Source organism: Canis aureus, chromosome X, assembly GCF_053574225.1.
Source record: "Canis aureus isolate CA01 chromosome X, VMU_Caureus_v.1.0, whole genome shotgun sequence".
NCBI lineage: Eukaryota > Metazoa > Chordata > Mammalia > Carnivora > Canidae > Canis > Canis aureus.
The window spans coordinates 109,647,131-109,665,566 of record NC_135649.1 but is presented as its reverse complement, the minus strand read 5'-3'; the positions used below and the strand labels follow the sequence as shown (position 1 = coordinate 109,665,566).

At 36.7% G+C, this 18,436-nt stretch overlaps 1 protein-coding gene across 4 annotated transcripts in view; it reads left to right on the top strand.

Moving 5' to 3' along the window:
* The window catches only part of PPEF1 (protein phosphatase with EF-hand domain 1), a 123,508-nt gene that overhangs the window by 48,135 nt on the left and 56,937 nt on the right, over window positions 1-18,436 (top strand). For all 4 annotated transcript variants that reach the window (XM_077890265.1, XM_077890266.1, XM_077890264.1 and 1 more), the window contains 3 exons: window positions 61-121; window positions 9,242-9,405; window positions 18,183-18,297. In XM_077890265.1, the coding sequence (XP_077746391.1) occupies window positions 61-121; window positions 9,242-9,405; window positions 18,183-18,297 (340 nt within the window). The remainder of the gene's footprint in view (window positions 1-60; window positions 122-9,241; window positions 9,406-18,182; window positions 18,298-18,436) is intronic.

Sequence of the window (18,436 nt, the reverse complement as noted above, 5' to 3'; positions counted from 1 at the left end):
GCCACCACCATGGCTGTTTGGGGGTCCATTCATTGACTAATGTATTTTTATTTTGTCCAGCTCTCCAACTTCTTTTCCTTCATGTTGGAAAACTACACACAAATACACAAGAAAGATCCAGGTAAGAAAAATGTTTAGTCTTTTGAAAAGCAGTCATTAAATACTGAATTGTCCTCCTCAAGGGATGTCAACTCTGAAGAATGGGAGAACAGTAAGAAATTAAAGAAATTAAAGTGATGTCCACCTGTCTCATCTTTGCGACACCAAACAACTGGTGAAATCAGTTCAGGTGGCTTTTTTCTCTGATTGTTGTTGACTAAATTTGACTATTTAACTTTGTCACTTTCAAAAAGCCAAATTAGATTTCATTCAAGGTTGATTTGCTGAGCACCTTCTCTGAACCATAATCTGTTGATGTATGATAGTAGCTTAGTGAAGAGGATCTTATTTTTTATGCACAAAACTTTCATGCCGAGAGATGAAAAATATCTTGAGTATCTCATGAAGCAAATCTGGGGGAAATGATGGCTTGAACACAGTTCTCTGTTTTCTGCAGAGCTAGCTGTCTGTCTCTCTTTTTATCATTTATTTGGTCATTCTCAGATGACTAAGCAAATCATTTCAGGGACAGGCAATGTAGGTACGGTTCAAAATGATTTTTAAATTATAGTTATTCCCAAGGCATGCATTTCTCCTGCAAAATCAAGATGACTGTCGTTATCGTCAAGGTAGATGCTAGACTTAAAAACTTATTTCTTTAATTTGGGCCAACCATTTTTTGTTCTAATTAAAAGTGTATGTCATCTAAGAGCTTCTTTTAAATCATCTCCCGAGCACCCTTCACAGTGGCAAAAGAATGGTGTTTTAATGGCATGCTTTGAGCTGAGCGCATATGTATGAAACTAATTAAAGCATTTAATGATCTGTAGAAGCTTTCTAAACGGTAGAATAGCCAAACCTGAGGAGTGGGGAGTGGGTGGAAGTGGGTATTTTGCCATTTTCTTTCTTTTAGATAATTGCAATTTGAAGATAGTTGTTTGCGCTTCATGTTCTTTGGCAAAATATCTCTGAGAGGAAATATAATGATGATGAAATGAAGCAGCACTCTTTTTGCTAATGACCTAATATTTCGATCTGGGCTGTGCATCAGAACCACTTACGGAGATTCATAGCCCCAGATGGCAGGGTTCCAGCCCAGAGATATTTACTCAGGCTCTGTATTTTTTAAAATCTACATGTCAAAAAATTCTGCAGGTGATTTAAAAATATTTTTTTTTGGTGATTTAAAAATATTAAAAAATTTTATCGAAGAAGGAGACAGTGACTTAATCTTCTTATGTAAACTTTTCTTGAAGTATAGCATACATTAAGGCACACAAATTGCAAATATAGGATGCAATACATTTTCTCGAAGTAAGCACACCCTTGTAACCCGCACCCAGAACAAGAAAGAAAACGTTATCAGAGCCACTGAAGCCTATCTCCTGTGCCCCACCCCCTGCCAGTCACTTCCTAACCCCCCCCAGTGATGACTTTCCTGACTTCTACATCCTAGATTGGTTTTGCTTGTTTTTAAGCTTCACTCTAAAATGAAAGCACACACTGTTGAGTCTGTCTTTTACTCAATGTCATATTTTGAGAGTCATCCGTGTTGTTGAAATTCGGTCATTCTTATTGTGGAATAATGGTCCATTTTATGCATTTACCAAAATGTATTCATTCTACTGTTTATGGACATTTGAGTTGTTTTCAGTTTGGGTAATTTGAATGATACTGCTATGTGCATTCTTGTACATGTCCTTTTTGGTGAACAGATATATCATTTTCTTTTGCTATATACTCATTTCTGGTTACCTAGTGCTGTATAACAAACCCCCCAAATTTAGTAGCTTAAAAACAGCAACCATTTTGTTGCTCATAATTCTGTGGATCAGGCATTTGAACTGGGCTTAGTGGGGATGGCTTGTCGTTGTTCCATCTGGTGTCCGTTGGGCTCATTCAACCTAGCTGGGCTGGGTAGGGAGATCTAGATGGTTTTACTCACCTGTCTGGGACTTTGGTGTTGGCTCTGAACTGAGATACCTCAATTTTCCTCATGCAGCCTCTCTGTCTAGTAGGATATCCTGGGCTTCTTTACATAGTACCTGGATCCCAAGAGAACAAAGGCAGAAGCTACAAGGCCTATGCTCTGGAACTCACACAAAGTCAGTTCTCCATATTCTACTGGTCAAAGCAAGTCACAAGGACAGCCACAGATTCATAGGGGCTAGGAGAGCTCTATCTCTTGCAGGGAGGAGAAGCAACGTTATATTGTAAAGGGATGTGGGTACAAGGGGGCATGACTTACTGAGGGCCAGTATTATGAAGATGTACCACGACCCGAGAGTGGATGTTTTGGGTTACAGGGTATGTGTATGTTCAGCTTTATTAGATGCTGATAATCCATCTTACAAAATTGTTGTACCAAGTTTGTACCACTGCCCTCAGTGGATGAGAGTGCCAGTTATTCTCTATCCTCTTCAGCACTTGGCGTTGTCAGTCCTTTTCATTTAGCCATTCTCTCAGTTATGTAGTAGTATCACATTTCTGCTTTAGTTTGTATTTCTCTGGTGAGCAGTGAAATTGCTTACATTTTTGTCTCTTTAGTGGCCACATCAACATCCTGTTTGGTGAAGTCCTATTCAGGTCTCTTGCCATCCTTTTATTGGGTTAGCTGCTTTTTTCTTATCAATTTTTCAAAGTGCTCTAAGTATTCTAAATATGAGAATATGAATCTCTGTTAGATAAACATATTACAAATATCTTCTCCTGGTCTTTGGCTTTTATCTTCTTAATCGTTAAATGCTGCCTTTTGATAATAGCAGACATTCTTGATTTTTTTTGAAGATTTTATTTATTTATTGAGACACACAGAGAGAGAGAGAGAGAGAGTTATTTATTTATTGAGACACACACACACACACACAGAGAGAGAGAGAGAGAGAGAGAGAGAGAGAGGCAGAGACACAGGCAGAGGGAGAAGCAGGCTCCATGCAGGGAACCCGACGTGGGACTCCATCCCGGATCTCCAGGATCACACCCTGGGCTGCAGGCAGCGCTAAACCGCTGCACCACCGGGGCTGCCCATTCTTGATTTTAATATAATACAGTTTTTCCCCTTTATGGTTAATACTTTCTGCATCTTCTTTGAGAAATCTTTGCCTGATATGAATGTGCATGCGTGTGTGTGTGTGTGTGTGTGTGTGTTTGTGCAAAAATAAATACAGGAGAAACCAATAGAATAAACCAGAAACAAATGATCTTGTTTACCTACAGGGGATGAGTGGATGGGTGGGAACAAGGGAGAAAGAATGGGAGAACGGAGTTGGGTAGAGGGCTGAGGGGGGGAGTAACATCCTCTGAATGTACCTTTTTGTAGTTTTGACTCTTAGAACTGTGATAATGTTTCATATCCATAAAAAAATAATTACAAACAGGAAAGAATGTGTGTGTCTGTGTTTCCAAAATAGAGTACACACAGTGACAAATGAATTTAACTGTATTACAAATAATAAGATCACCTGATGGAGTTAAGAAAGAAACAAACTAACCTAAGTAACATTAGAAAGTAGGACTTTAACTATAATATGCCTTGATGATGCTTCATTTATATTTTATTCTGTGTGGGGTTTGCTAAGCTTCTGTGATATCTAGGTTGATATTTTCCATCAGGTATAGGAAGTTTTTACCCATTAATTATTTAAAATATCTTTCAAGTCTAAATATCTTTTTCTTTGTGAATCCCTGCTTGTAAACTTAGAAGGCTTTGAAATATTTAAAATGTGGATTGCTGTGCCTGTATTTCTAGACTTTTTTTATGGTTTGACTTTTAAAAAATTTAACACTTCATAAGTTTGGGTTGGGATTTTTTATATTAAACCAAAAAAGGAAACTTTGATGCCTAGTGGCTGAAAACAATTAAAGAACACAGCCAAAAAGAAAATGTCCAAGCAGCTAACTAACTTTTCCCACAATGCTTATTTGATAATGTATCTTTTTGCCATGGCTTGTCATGCCTCCTTCATCATGTATTCATTTAAAAATGTGTACTAGGGCATATTTATAGGCTGTGCATTCTCTTATATATATCTCTATATATAATTATAGTTCTAGAATCTTACTGATTGACTATTGTGTGTAACAGAAAAATTAACTTACAGATTACTTCTATAGGTTGATTTTGTCTAAAATGTTTTCCAGCTTTATTGAAATATAGTTGAATCTAACATTGTAGAAGTTTAAGGTATACAATGCAGTGATTTCATATATGTATATATTATGAAATGATGATCACAATAAGGTTAGTTAACACATCACCTCACAGTTACAATTCTTTTGCGCATGGTGAGAACTTTAAAAATGTACTCTCTTAGCAACTTTTAAGCATACAACAAGAGTAGTCTTAACTAGGGTCACCATGCTGTACATTACTATAGATTGCTTTCTGATGGCCCTCTTTGGTGGGAAGGTTCTACATAACCTCCAACTCGGCCTGTTTGGCTGAAGTGCTATGACTCCTAAACAGGTTATTTTTAGGGGCCAGAAGATCACTTAACATTTCTAGATATCAGCACCAGATTAATGATCTGAGGCACAGGGTTAGTTGAGATATTCTGGGTATTCCATAGGTGGGAGGTGACCTGGAAGCCATTCATTTCCATGTCCTACTACTTAGTTTCTCAAACCAGTTCATAAGACTTGATGGGGAGACCACACATCCATCCCACAGGTGGAAAACCAAAGCTGCTGTACATAGCAATAGGTTTACACAGAGACTGATGGAAATGGGGAGTGGGATGGAGTGTGTGCCAGTGTTGTTTTGACTCTTCTTTCTGCTTCCCAGATCAGCCAAAGTGTCCTATCAGACCCAGATATTGTCTATTTTTTGTGGCTATGGTCAATAGTTTATTTTCCCCATTATATCTTCCCAGTGATTATTGGTAGTATTTAACAAACTTTTTTTTTTAATTTTTATTTATTTATGATAGTCACAGAGACAGAGAATGAGAGAGAGAGGCAGAGACACAGGCAGAGGGAGAAGCAGGCTCCATGCACCGGGAGCCCGATGTGGGATTCGATCCCCGGTCTCCAGGATCGCGCCCTGGGCCAAAGGCAGGCGCCAAACCGCTGCGCCACCCAGGGATCCCCAAACTTTTGTTTTATACCTATTTGTATTGTGCTACTATTGAAAGATAGCATTAATGAATTTTTTATTCTTATTGCCAATATTTATTAAATGTTTACCATGTGCCATGTCTTTTAAGTGCTTTAAATATTTCATTTGGTCTTCATGACAGACCACTGAGATTAGTATTATTATCATCCCCTTTTGTTGGATGAGAATATTGAGGCTTAGAAGGTGACCTCCTAAGGTTATTCATCTCAGCAGTGGTAAAGCTGTGTTTTGAACAAGTGTGCTTAACCTCTGCAGTACTGAATTCTCCTATCAGTTCTGGGAGTTTCTCAGTTGATTTTCTTGAGGATGGATATTTAATCACACTGGCCACAGGCAACTTTATTTTTATATCTTTCTATGCAATAGCCACTGCTCTTATTTTGGGTTTGTGTTTTGTTGCGTTGGCTGGAAATAGCAGAACAATGTTAAAATGAAGCAGTAAAAGTAGGCATCCTGTTTTGTTAATGCTTTAATGGAAAAACCATTCTTGTTGATTTAAATTATTATAATTCTGTTAAGGAGGTAGGCTTTCGTTTCTAGTTTTCTGAGTTTTTTTTTTTTTAAAGAAAACAGGTGTTAAATTTTATGAAATGTCATTTTGCCATTTATTGAGTTTATTATATGGATACTCAAGTTTTTAAAAAAAGATTTTATTTATTTATTCATGAGAGACACAGAGAGAGAGGCAGAGACACAGGCAGAGGGAGAGGCAGGCTCCATGCAAGGAGCCCAACGTGGGACCCGAATGCGGGATCATGCTCTGAGTCAAAGGCAGGTGCTCAACCACTGAGCCACTCAGGCGTCCCTGGACACTCATAATTTTAATCCAGATTCATAACTGAGAAACAAAATAACTATAAAATGCAGTTCAATTGGTGCTTTTCTTTTCCTAGCCATATTTGGAGCTTGTTTTCAAAGTGACATGTGGGTGGTAGAGGCAGAAATTGTGTATGTGTGTGCACGTGTTTTGTTTTTTTTTAATTATGGGCTTTAACATTTTCCCTGTCCAGATTTTGAGTTTGTACTGGGCAAAAGAAAAGATTATATATGGGGGGTAGTTTTGAGATATTTTCTTTAGAACAACTTGTAAAGGTGGTATCATTTGGTTATAATTCAAGATTTCATTATACTTAATTAGTTTAGATTGGTATTGAGAGAATTGTAAATCAAATAGGTAAAGATTCATTCAAATTACATGTTGCACAAATCTTTATATGTTGTTGGCATTCATTAAATTAGTCTTATAGTTATAGTTATAGCCCACACTACTTGCGTTTGAACTGCTACAGCTTTTTTTTTTTCAAGATTTTATTTATTTATTCATGATAGGCACACAGAGAGAAAGAGAGAGAGAGAGAGGCACACACAGGCAGAGGGAGAAGCAGTCTCCATGCCGGGAGCCCCACGTGGGACTCGATCCTGGGACTCCAGGATCACACCCTGGGCCAAAGGCGGGCGCTAAACCGCTGCGCCACCCAGGGATCCCCTGCTACAGCTTTTGATTGTTTTCATACATGACTCACATTAGCTACCCATATTAGGAAGAGAATCTATGTTATTTCTTTTAATGTGGCTAAAAGTCAGCAAAAGGATTATGATTTGATGTTTACTGATATTTCATATTGAGTAGTTTTGACTAGGAATTGGCTTAGGGAAACGATGCTTTTTCATGTATTTATCACGGAACTTATAAGAAATGAAGGTCAACAAACATATGGAAAGAAGGGCCAGACTAAGCTTTTTTGGTTTGTTTTAAAGAAGAAAAACAATATTTTAATTTTCTTCTTAAAAAACAATTGGAATTGATGTGTGAGCTGATGAGAAAGGGAGAGTGGACAGAGCATAGGTGAAGGCCATGATTGGGAAAAGAAAATCATTTCGTGCTTGTACCTTTCAGTAGGAATTACTCAATGAGTCAGTTATAACATGGTATAGTGAGACTGGTGGGGTTTTTTTTTTGTTTGTTTCTTTGTTGTTATTGTTGTTTTCCCAAGAGGAGCTCCATATTAAAATGTATAGAGTCAGGAAGATGTATCTCTATGAGCCAAATGGTACGATCATTAAGATAGGTAGAGTATTTAGGCTTTATTGCTTGCACCATGGAATCTGAGAAAAAATTTACCAAGCTGCTCTGCATTTCTAGTTTTCAAACATTACAGGGAATAATTAAGTTATTCTTAAATCTCAAACCAAATCCAAATGAATAAAATACACTGTGCTGGACCACACTGAAGACGTACATTATTATTCCTAAATTTAACTTCTTGTAAAACATCATCAACCACCACCAAAGAAATATTGGGGCACCCAATAATTTAGAAAGCATTTTTAAATTATCAAATATTATGACATATATATTTTTTTAAAGATTTTTTTTTTAATTCATGAGAGATACAGGGAGAGAGAGAGAGAGGCAGAGACACAGGCAAAGGGAGAAGCGGGCTCCATGCAGGGAGCCTGACATGGGATTCGATCCCAGGTCTCCAGGATCAGGCCCTGGGCTAAAGGCGGCGCTAAACCACTGAGCCACCTGGGCTGCCCGACATATATATTTTTTTGAAAAAATAAAGGTTTTTTTTCAAGTTTAGTTCTTAACTGGAATCTCTCAGCATAACTGGATCATGAAAAGAAATGTATTCTATCTACATCTGCTGACGTCATACTTTCTAAACATGTCCATTCTAAATATTCAGAAACAGCTTGTAGAGAACTTCTGATTCCCATTGGCTTGGTAGCATTCAGTGTTAATGAGTTGAAGAATACATCATCATCTCCATATCTGTTATCTCTTAACGAAATAACACTGTGTGTTAAACAACCACAATAGCTCAGTGGCATGTAATAAACACTTCTTGCCCACAAGTCCACAGGTTATCCGAGTGTTTCTGCTGATCTTGGCAGGCTTGATTTGGCAGTTTTTCTCAGGTCTTGGTGAGAGTTCACTCATGTGTTTGGAGGTCTGCTGGCTGATGGCTGATCTAGGATGGCCTTGGCTGGGGTGACTCAGTTTTGTTCTCCATAGTCTTGAAGCTTTCATTAGGCTAGCCTGGGCTTTGTGGCAGTAATATAGGTCCAAAAGAGAAAGCATGGAAGCATACAAGGCCTTCTAAGGTCTTGGCTTAGAAATGGTACATAACACTTCTACCACATTCTTTAGGCTAACACAAATCATGAACCCAACAACCCAGGTTTGAAGCCTGGGGAAATAGAATCTTGACAAGAGCCAGGCTAGAGGTTGGGATAGACAATTGGGGTCACTTTTGCAATCAGTCTACCATATCCCCTTTCATCTTTCTCCACCGACATTGGCCAGATTTCTGTTCTTGGCCTGACTGTTTGATAGGTGGCCTAGCAAGAAAGGGACCCTGGGCCTCAGCACCTACTGAAATGGGCAGTGCAGGCAATCTGTTACATAGAAATATTTCTCTCAGAGAGAGGCCCTGTGGGTATTTCTGCCTGTGTTCATCATCTAACTTTATCTGCTTTGTTATCAAGAAGAAAAAGAAAATCATGTCAGAAAATCTGTTTTTATGTGAAGAGAGAAACAAATCTATTATAGCTAAGTAAAATTTGAAGTGCTTAACAGGGGAAAAATTGAATGCTGCAGTTTAATTTTCTGTAGATCCTGAATAGCACAGATGTTTGAATCAAATACAATACATTATTATGTTTTCAGCCCTATTTGTAAAAATCTGCAATGTAAGAGTAGGCAAAAAATGTAGAGGTAAAGATTCAGAGCATCATAGTACCTTGAATGACCAGTTTTCCCTGAGTTTCTCCTCCTCCCCACCAATGAACTCACTGCTTTGGTACAATGTCCACTCGGGAAGGGATGAGGGTGATTCATGTGAATGTGCCTAATGATCTGAGAACAAATCCTTCCTCGTGATTAAATGTGGGATATCTTGATATTCATAATACCTGTAGCACACTGCCTTACATTGGCTCAATATTCAAGAAGATATTTATTGAATTTTAAGTATGGGAATGTTGATTCCCCCACCCTTTCTGTCTTTCCTTTTCCAGAATTACTTGCTCGACTTTTTGGTAGCACCCTCCAGGACTACAAGGATAGACAGGACTATGTCTCACACATAGACGTCCCAGACTCCTATCATGGTCCTCGGCTGCAATTTCCTCTCACTTTTACTGATATTGATTTACTTGTTGAGGCCTTCAAGCAACAACAGGCAAGTGGAAGCAGATACTGCCCTGATTCTTGTACATAGCATGTGCTCGGTGACTATCTGTTGAATGAATGGATGAAAAATACTATAGCAGAAATGCATTCCTTTGGAGAAAAGCTTCATAATAAGTGAGAGCTACCCTTTGCTTTCCTTAACCTATTAAATAGAAGTCTCCTCAGATGCACAACTTCCTGTCTATATATAGGCTTATGCATTTCCTTTTCCTTTTTCTTAGATATAATTCACATATTGTAAAATTCATCATTTTCAAGTGAATGATTTAACGGTGGGGGGATGGGCGAAGTGGGTGAAAGGGAGTAGGAGATCAGGCTTCCAGTTATAGAGTGAATAAGTCATCAAGATTAAAGCTACGGCATAGGGAATATAGTCGAGAGTACTGTGGTGGCGTACGGTGGCAGATGGTAGGTACCTATACTTGCGGCTGAGCACAGCGTACAGTGTAACATACAGAGTTGTCAAATCACTGTGTTGTACACCTCAAACTAATGTAACATTGTGTGTCAACAATTCTCCAATGAAAAATAAATAAGAAAGAAAGTGTACGGTGCAGTGGTTTTTAGCACAGTCACAAAATTGTGCAATTATCACCAGGACTAACTCCAAAACATTTTCATCACCCCCAAAAGAAATTCCATACCCATTACCATTCCCTCTTCCCTCCCGACTAGCACCCATTATTCTACTTTCTGTCTCTACAGATTTGTCTATTTTGGGCATTTCATGTATAGAATTCTATAATATGTAGCCTCTTGTATCTGGCTTTTTCACTTAGCATAATGTTGTTAAGGTACATTCATGTCATAACATGTTTCATTGCTCCTTTATTGGTATGACTGACTAATATTCTGTTATATGGATATACCACATTTTGTTTATTCATTCATCAGTGGATGAACATTTGGATTTTTTTCTACCTTTGGGCTATCATGAACAATGCTTCTATAAACATTCACATACAGGTTTTTGTATGAATGTGTTCTCAGTTCTCTTGAGTATATATACCTAGGAGTGGAACTGCTGGGTCATATGGTCACTCTGTTTAACTTTTTGAGGGGCTGCTAAACTGTTTTCCACAGTGGCTGTGTCTCTTTACCTTCCCACCAGCAATGCATGAGGGTTCCAATTTCTTCACATTTTTTTGTCAACACTTCTTATTTGCTTTTGTTTATTCTTTGTAATTGTATTTTTATTATAGCCATCCTAGTTGCATGTGAAGTGATACCTCATTGTGGTTTTGATTTGCATTTCCCTAATGACTGAAGATGTTGAACATCTATACCATGTTTACTGGGCATTTGTACACATTCTTTGGAGAAATATCTACTTAGATGCTTTGCCCATTTTGAAATAAGGTTATTTGTCTTTTTATTATTGAGTTGTAAGAGTTATTTATATATTCTGGATACAAATCTCTTATCAAAAAAAACAAAAAAACAAATCTCTTATCAGATATATGATTTTTTTAAAGGATTTATTTATTTATTTATTTGAGAGAGAGAAACTGTGGGGTGGAGGGACAGAGGGAAAGGGAGAGAGAGAATCTCTAGCAGACTCTCCGCTGACCAGGAAGCTCAGTGATGCAGGCCTTGATAACCCGGCCCTGAGACCATGACCCAAGCGGAAACTAAGAGTCTGACGCTTAACCAACTGAGCCACCCAGGCACCCCTCCAATGTATGATTTGAAAATTTTTTTTCATTCTGTAGGTTCTTTCTATTTTCTTGATAATGCCCTTTGATTCACAAAAGTTTCTAATGTTGATGAAGTCCAAAGTATCTATTTTTTCTTTGATTGCTTGTGTTTTTGTGTTTTATCTAAGAATCCATTGCCAAATCCAAGATCATGAAGATTTACTCCTTATAGTTCCTTTTAAGAATTTTATGGTTTTAACTCTTAAATTTAGTTCCATGAATCATTTTCATTTACTTTCTGTATATGGTATGAGGTAGGGGTCCAACTTTGTTCTTTGCAATATGCAGTTGTCCTAACACTTTCTGTTAAGAGTCCGTTCTTTCCCCCATTGAATGGTCTTGAGACCCATGCTGAAAACTAATAGGCCATAGGCCATAGATGTATTAATTTATGTCTGGACTCCCAGTTCTCTTCATTTGTATTTATGAATTATGTCATTACATTGTCTTAATTACTATAGCTTTGTAGTTAAGTTTTGAAATCAGGAAGCATAAATTCTTCAATTTAGCTCTTCTTTTTCAATATCGTTTTGATATTTGGGTTCCCCTTGCAATGAATTTAAGGATTGACATTTCCATTTCTGTAAAAAAGCCCATTGGGATTTTGGTATGATTTTGGTAGATTGTATTGAATCTGTAGATCACTTTGGATAGTATTACCATCTTGACAATATTAAGCCTTCCAATTCATAAACACAGGATATCTTTCATTTATTTAGGTCTTCTTTGATTTCTTTCAGCAATGTTTTCTAATTTTCAGTGAACAAGTCTTTTACTACCTTAAATTTATTCCTTGGTATTTTATTCTCTTGATTGCCATTGTAAAAGGGATTGCTTTCTTAATTCCCTTTTGGATTGCTCATTATTGGTGTATAAAAGGACAATTGATTTTTATGGATTGAGCTTTTACTCTGCCACTTTGCTGAATTCATTTCTTAGCTTTAGTAGTGTGTGTATTTTGAGACAATCTATATATAGGATCATGTCATCTGGGAATAGAGATAGTTTTATTTTTTCCTTTTTTATTTAGATGCCTCTTACTTCTTTTTCTTGCCTAATTACCCTGGCTAGAATTTCCAGTACAATGTTGAATAGCAGTGGTGAGGGCTTGTCATGCTTGTCTTGTTCTTGATCTTAGGTGGGAAAGCTTTCAGTCTTTCACCATTGAGTTTGATGTTAGTTGTGGGTTTTTTATCAATGTCCTTCATCATATTGAGGACATTTTCTTCCATTCCTAGTTTTCTGAGTGGTTCTATCATGAAAAGGTGTTAGATGTTGTCAAATACTTTTTTACACCAATTGAAATGATTGTGTGTTTTTTTCCTTCACTCTATTAATGTGTGTATTACACTGATTAATTTTGTGTGTGTATCGAACCACCTTGTATTCCTGGAATAAATCCTACTGGGTCATGGTCTATGATTCTTTTAAAATTTTATTGGATTTTTTTGCTGATATTTTGTTGAAGTTGTTTTTGTTTTTGTTTTGTATTTTATTTAGAAGGGATATTGATGTGTATGTTCTTATGGTGTCTTTATTTGACTTTGGTATTAGGGTAATATCGGCTTCATAGAATGAGTTAGGAATTGTTTCTTCCTCTTCACTTTTTTGGAAGAATTTAAGAAGGATTGGTGTTAATTCCTTAAATGTTCAGTAGAGTTCACCAGTGAAGTTGCCTGTCTTGGATTTTCCTTGTTAGGAGGTTTTTGATTACTGATTCAATCTCTACTTGTCTTAGATCTATTCAGATTTTCTTTTTTTTAAAGATTTTATTTATTTATTCATGAGACACACACACACAGAGAGAGAGAGAGAGGAGAGAGAGAGAGAGGCAGAGAAACAGGCAGAGGGAGAAGCAGGCCCCATGCAGGGAGCCCAATGTGGGACTCGATCCCAGGACTCCAGGATCACACCCTGGGCCAAAGGCAGGTGCCAAACCATTGAGCCACCTAGGGATCCCCCTATTCAGATTTTCTATTTCTTCCTGAATCAGTTTTGGGAATTTGTATGTTTCCAGGAATTTGTCCATTTCATCTAAATTATCTAATTTGTTAATGTATAATTATTCATAATATTCTCTTATAATTATTTTTATTTCTTTAAGATTGGTGGTAATGTCCCACTTTTAGTTCTGATTATAGTTATTTGCATTTTCTTTGTTTTTCTTTGTCAGTCTAGCTAAAGGTTTGTCAACTTTGTTAATATTTTCAAAGAATCAATTTTGAGTTTTGCTAATTTTATCTCTTGTTTTTCTGTTGTCTATTTCATTTATCTGAACTCTAGTCCTTTTTCTTCTGCTGCTAGTTTTTGGCTTAGTTTGTTCTTTTTCTAGTTCCTTGGTGTCAAGTTAGGCTTTTCATTTGAGATCTTTCTTCTTTTTAATGTAGGCATTTGCAATTATAAATTTCTCTCTGAGCATTGCTTTTGCTACATCCCATATATATATTTTCTAAATATTTTATTTATTTATTCATGAGAGACACACACAGAGAGAGAAGTAAAGACACAGGCAGAGGGAGAAGCAGGCCCCATGCAGGGAACCCAATGTGGGACTCAATCACGGGTCTCCAGGATCACACCCTGGGCCAAAGGCAGGCACCAAACCCCTGAGCCACCCAGGGATCCCCATCCCATATATTTTTGTGTGTAACGTTTTCATTTTCATTCATCTCAAAGTGGCTTCTAATTTCCTTTGTGATTTCTCCTTTGACCTATTGATTATGTTGTTTAATTTCTACATATTTGTGAATTTTTCAGTTGTCCTTCTGTTATTGATTTCAAGCTTCATTCCATTGTGATCAGATAAGATACTTTGCATGATTCCAATCTTTTTAAATTTATTGAAGCTTATTTTGTGGCCTAACATCTGGTCTATCCTGGAGAATGTTCCATATGCTCTTGTTAAAAAAATGTGTAGCCTGATGTTGTTGGGTGGAGTGTTCTATAGATGTATGCTAGGTCTAGTTGTGTGTGAGGTCTCTGAAGTCTCTGTTCTTTTAGTTTGTATTCAACTAGTGTTTTACAGAGATTTCCTTGAACACCAGGAGCTAGAGAGAGAGAGAGAGAGAATGAAATATAGAGTGGGACAGAGACAGAAGCAATGCAAAGCAAAGACAAGCCTTGTCTTTGCAGATGGGCTCTGTGTTGGTACACTTCACTGCTTAGCTAGGCTGTTTACAAACCTATTTTAGCCTTTATTCTCTGCTTGCACTGAGCCATTTTTAAGTGGCCTTTTTCTTGATTCAGCCTTTGCTTGGTTGCTGTGAACTTTACTTTCCAAAGTTCTGTGAAAGTTGATTTTGACAGTTTCTTTGCTTGAGTTTTCAGTGTTTCTGTGGAGGGATAGGACCTGTGAGCTACCTATTCCATTATTTTCTCTGACATTACCCCCAAACCCTCATTCTCAGGTTAGGACCCTAAGGGCATACCCTAGGAGTAAGAGTGAACTAGAAGTAGACTGTCTCTGTAGGGATTGAATCAAAGCTTGGAATCATCTAATTCCTGATATTGAATTGAGATTATCCTGGATAGCTGGTATTTCTAGCCACCTGCCAAATGAAAAGGTAAATCCTTTCTGGAAGAAGATAGGCCTCAAATTATTTCTTCAAGTTGTTATGTACAATGTCCAGAACTTAATACAAATATTAACCAAGCATAGGAAGATATAAGATTCATGATAGAAAACTGAGGCAACCAATAAATAACAGACCAATATTTTGACAATGGCATTATCAGACTCAGAGTTTATAAGTATGCTTAATATGTTCAAAGAGAGAGAAGAGATATGACAAATATCCAAGGAGCCATAACAGAAAAGATCATAATTCTGACTTTACAAAAATGAGAAAATTATGCTGTTAGGGGAAGACAGGCTCAACAAAGAATGCAGTGTGTTCCCTTTTGTAAAAAAAAAAAAAAAAATAAGTATTTATATATTTTGATTTTTAAAAGTTAAGATAAATTCACATAAAATAGATCATGTAAACATAAATAGATCATTTTAAAGTGTATGATTTAGCAGGTGTTACTATATTCAAAATGTTGTGCTATCATCACCACTATCTAATTCTGGAACATTTCATTACCCCAAAACAAAATCCTGTACTCATCAAGCAGTCACTCCCCATTGCCCCTTCTCCCCAGCCCCTTGCAACCACTAATTTGCCTTCTGTCTCTACAAATTTGTCTAATCTGGAGATTTCATATAAATGTAATCCTAAAGTATGTGACCTTTGGTGTCTGGCTTTTGCTTGGCAAATGTATTCAAGGTTCATCCATGTTTTAGCATATGTCAGTATTTCATTCCTACTTTTAGTTGAATAACATTCCTTTGTATGAATATATCCCACATTTTGTTTAAGGGATTATATGTTTATAGAATAGAATATATATTAATATTACATATTCATATGTGGTTATATTAATTTTTATATGCTGCCAACGCATAGAATATGTTTTGGAAAGATAATGAAGACACCCTTAACAGTGACTGTTTCTGGGGACAGGGACTGAGTGGGGAAGAAGGAAAATTGCTTTTCAGTTATACTCCTTTTTACTATTTAACTTTTTATTCAACTAAAAAATGAGATTTTTTTCCATTTGAAAACTTGTTACTTCATAAAAAGAAATATCCTTTAAAAGTAGTATTTTCCTTCCTCATTGGCTTTAAAAGAATATGAATATTTTATTTAAGTTGCTATTTACTCTGACCATCTCTATAAATGTAGAAACCAATATCTAAGTTAACTTTTTTGAGTATTTAATATTATAACTATAAAAACAATTATAATGCTATTGAAAGACAGCATTGTAAGCAAGTACTGATACTCGTATTCTGCTTAAGATTCTCTCTTCCTTTCCCTCTGCTCCTACCCCTGCTCTCTATCTCTCTCTCAAAAAAGGTATATTTAATCATGAAAATTCTCCAAACTTAAATCATATTTTGGGAATCTGGGATAGAAAATAGTTTTATTATTTTAATAGCTATGCAAATAGAAATTTTAAGACACCATGAGACAGGATTGTGCCAAAGGAACAAAGAATTTTATCTTTCCTGAAACCCATAATCAAAACAGTATCTGAACAATGTATAGAAATGACCCCTCTCGGCCTTTAATAATCTAAACCAGTAGTATCCAATAGAAATATAATATGAGCCACAAACATAATTAAAAATGGTCTAGTTGTCACATTAAAAAATTGAAAATATATTGGGTATAAAGATTACTAAAATAAATAAACTTTTAAAAATGTAAAAGATAAAAATCATTTTAATACTGTATTTAATCCAATATATGAAATTATCATTTTAATATATACTCCTGTTAAAAGTTTTTATTTTATTTTATTATTTATTTATTTTTTTTTTTAAACTTTTTTTATTGGAGTTCAATTTGCCAACATATAGCATAACACCCAGTGCTCATCCCATCAAGTGCCCCCCTCCGTTAAAAGTTTTTAATGAGTCTATGTATACAATGGAATATTACTCAGCCATTAGAAATGACAAATACCCACCATTTGCTTCCACATGGATGGAACTGGAGGGTATTATGCTGAGTGAAATAAGTCAATCGGAGGACAAATATTATATGGTCTCATTCATTTGGGGAATATAAAAAATAGTGAAAGGGAATAAAGGGGAAAGGAGAAAAAATGAGTGGGAAATATCAGAAAGGGAGACAGAACATGAGAGACTCCTAACTCTGGGGAACGAATAAGGGGTGGTAGAAAGGGATGTGGGCGGGGGGGTGGAGGTGACTGGGTGACAGGCACTGAGGGGGGCACTTGATGGGATGAGCACTGGGTGTTATTCTATATGTTGGCAAATTGAACACCAATAAAAAATTTAAAAAAATAAAAATAAAAAAATAAAAATTGTGGAATGGGTAAATTAAAAAAAAAGTTTTTATTTTATTTTATTATTTGTTTATTTTTTAATTTTTTTTAATTGGAGTTCAGTTTGCCAACATATAGCATAACACCCAGTGCTCATCCCATCAAGTGCCCCCCCTCTGTTAAAAGTTTTTAATGAGACATTTTGCTTTTTTTTTTTTCATACACTGAGTCTTTGAAATCCAGTGTGTATTTTGCACTCACAGCACATCTTGATTTTGGCTAGCCCCATTTCAGGTGGTGGAAATAGTCCTGACCCATGAAGTGCTGGTAGCATCCGTTACATTTGTATTAGCTATATTCCTTTGGGGATTATGTATTTGGGGTATTTTATAATTTTTTAAAACTGAAGAATAACACACTAGATTTAAAACAAACAAAAGCCCAGCAGAGAAAGTGGAATAAATCTGTCCAATACAATGACGTCATCAATGCTAACTGGAGGAGGGCAATTGGATGAATAGTCGTAATAGGAGGTAATGCAAATGATTTATTTGGGTTTGGAATATGTTTTATATTTAGACCAGTATATAAATGTACTTGCTGTTCTGTATACTCTCACGTCTGTGCACCCAACATTGAGCCACCTGGGATTCTTGGCTCAGGGGTTTCTTGGGGCTGCTCTGGCTGCCTTGTGAGATCTGCGAACCCAGCACCACCACCTGGCTGCCATCCCAGGAGGCAGGATGTCCCAAACAAATGCAAAGCAGCTCCTCTTCCACAGTCTCTCTCCTTCTCTCTTTCTCCTTTCCTTGCTTCTTTTTTATTTTTAATTTTTGTCTGCATGTTTCCCTGGGGCAAGGGAGGTACCCCCCCACACACATACAACTCAATCACTTCTCTTGGGATCTATCAGAGACGTTCTGTGAATGGGTGATATCAGTTAAGAACAGGAAAATATAAGTGTCCTAGGAACCATTTATTCATTCAGTTTACAAATCTCTAGTGAGGGCTTATTGTATGCCAGACACATTGCTAGAATGATCTATCTGAGAATAGTTTATCGCTTCTCGGCCTTTTGGCTAAGATCAAGTGTATCTGAGAATAGTTTAGACATTATCCTGCAATACAGCTTCCTGAAATGGGCTCGTATGCTCCACTGTTACAGCTTTCTACGTAGTCATGCCTTTCTTGCTAGTTCATTATATGTATTTCCTCTGCTTCCCCCTCACAGATACTTCATGCTCATTATGTCTTAGAGGTGCTATTTGAAACCAAGAAAGTCCTGAAGCAAATGCCGAACTTCACTCACGTAAAAACTTCTCCCTCCAAAGAGTTAACAATCTGTGGTAAGTTTCAGAGCAGAGCTGCCAAATTAATATTTAGGAGTGTCTTGGTTCTACATCGTTTGCTTAACTTGAAAACTGTGTAAATTGGACTGTATTAAGGGAAGAGTGTTAATATAGAGTTATCTATCATGATAATACT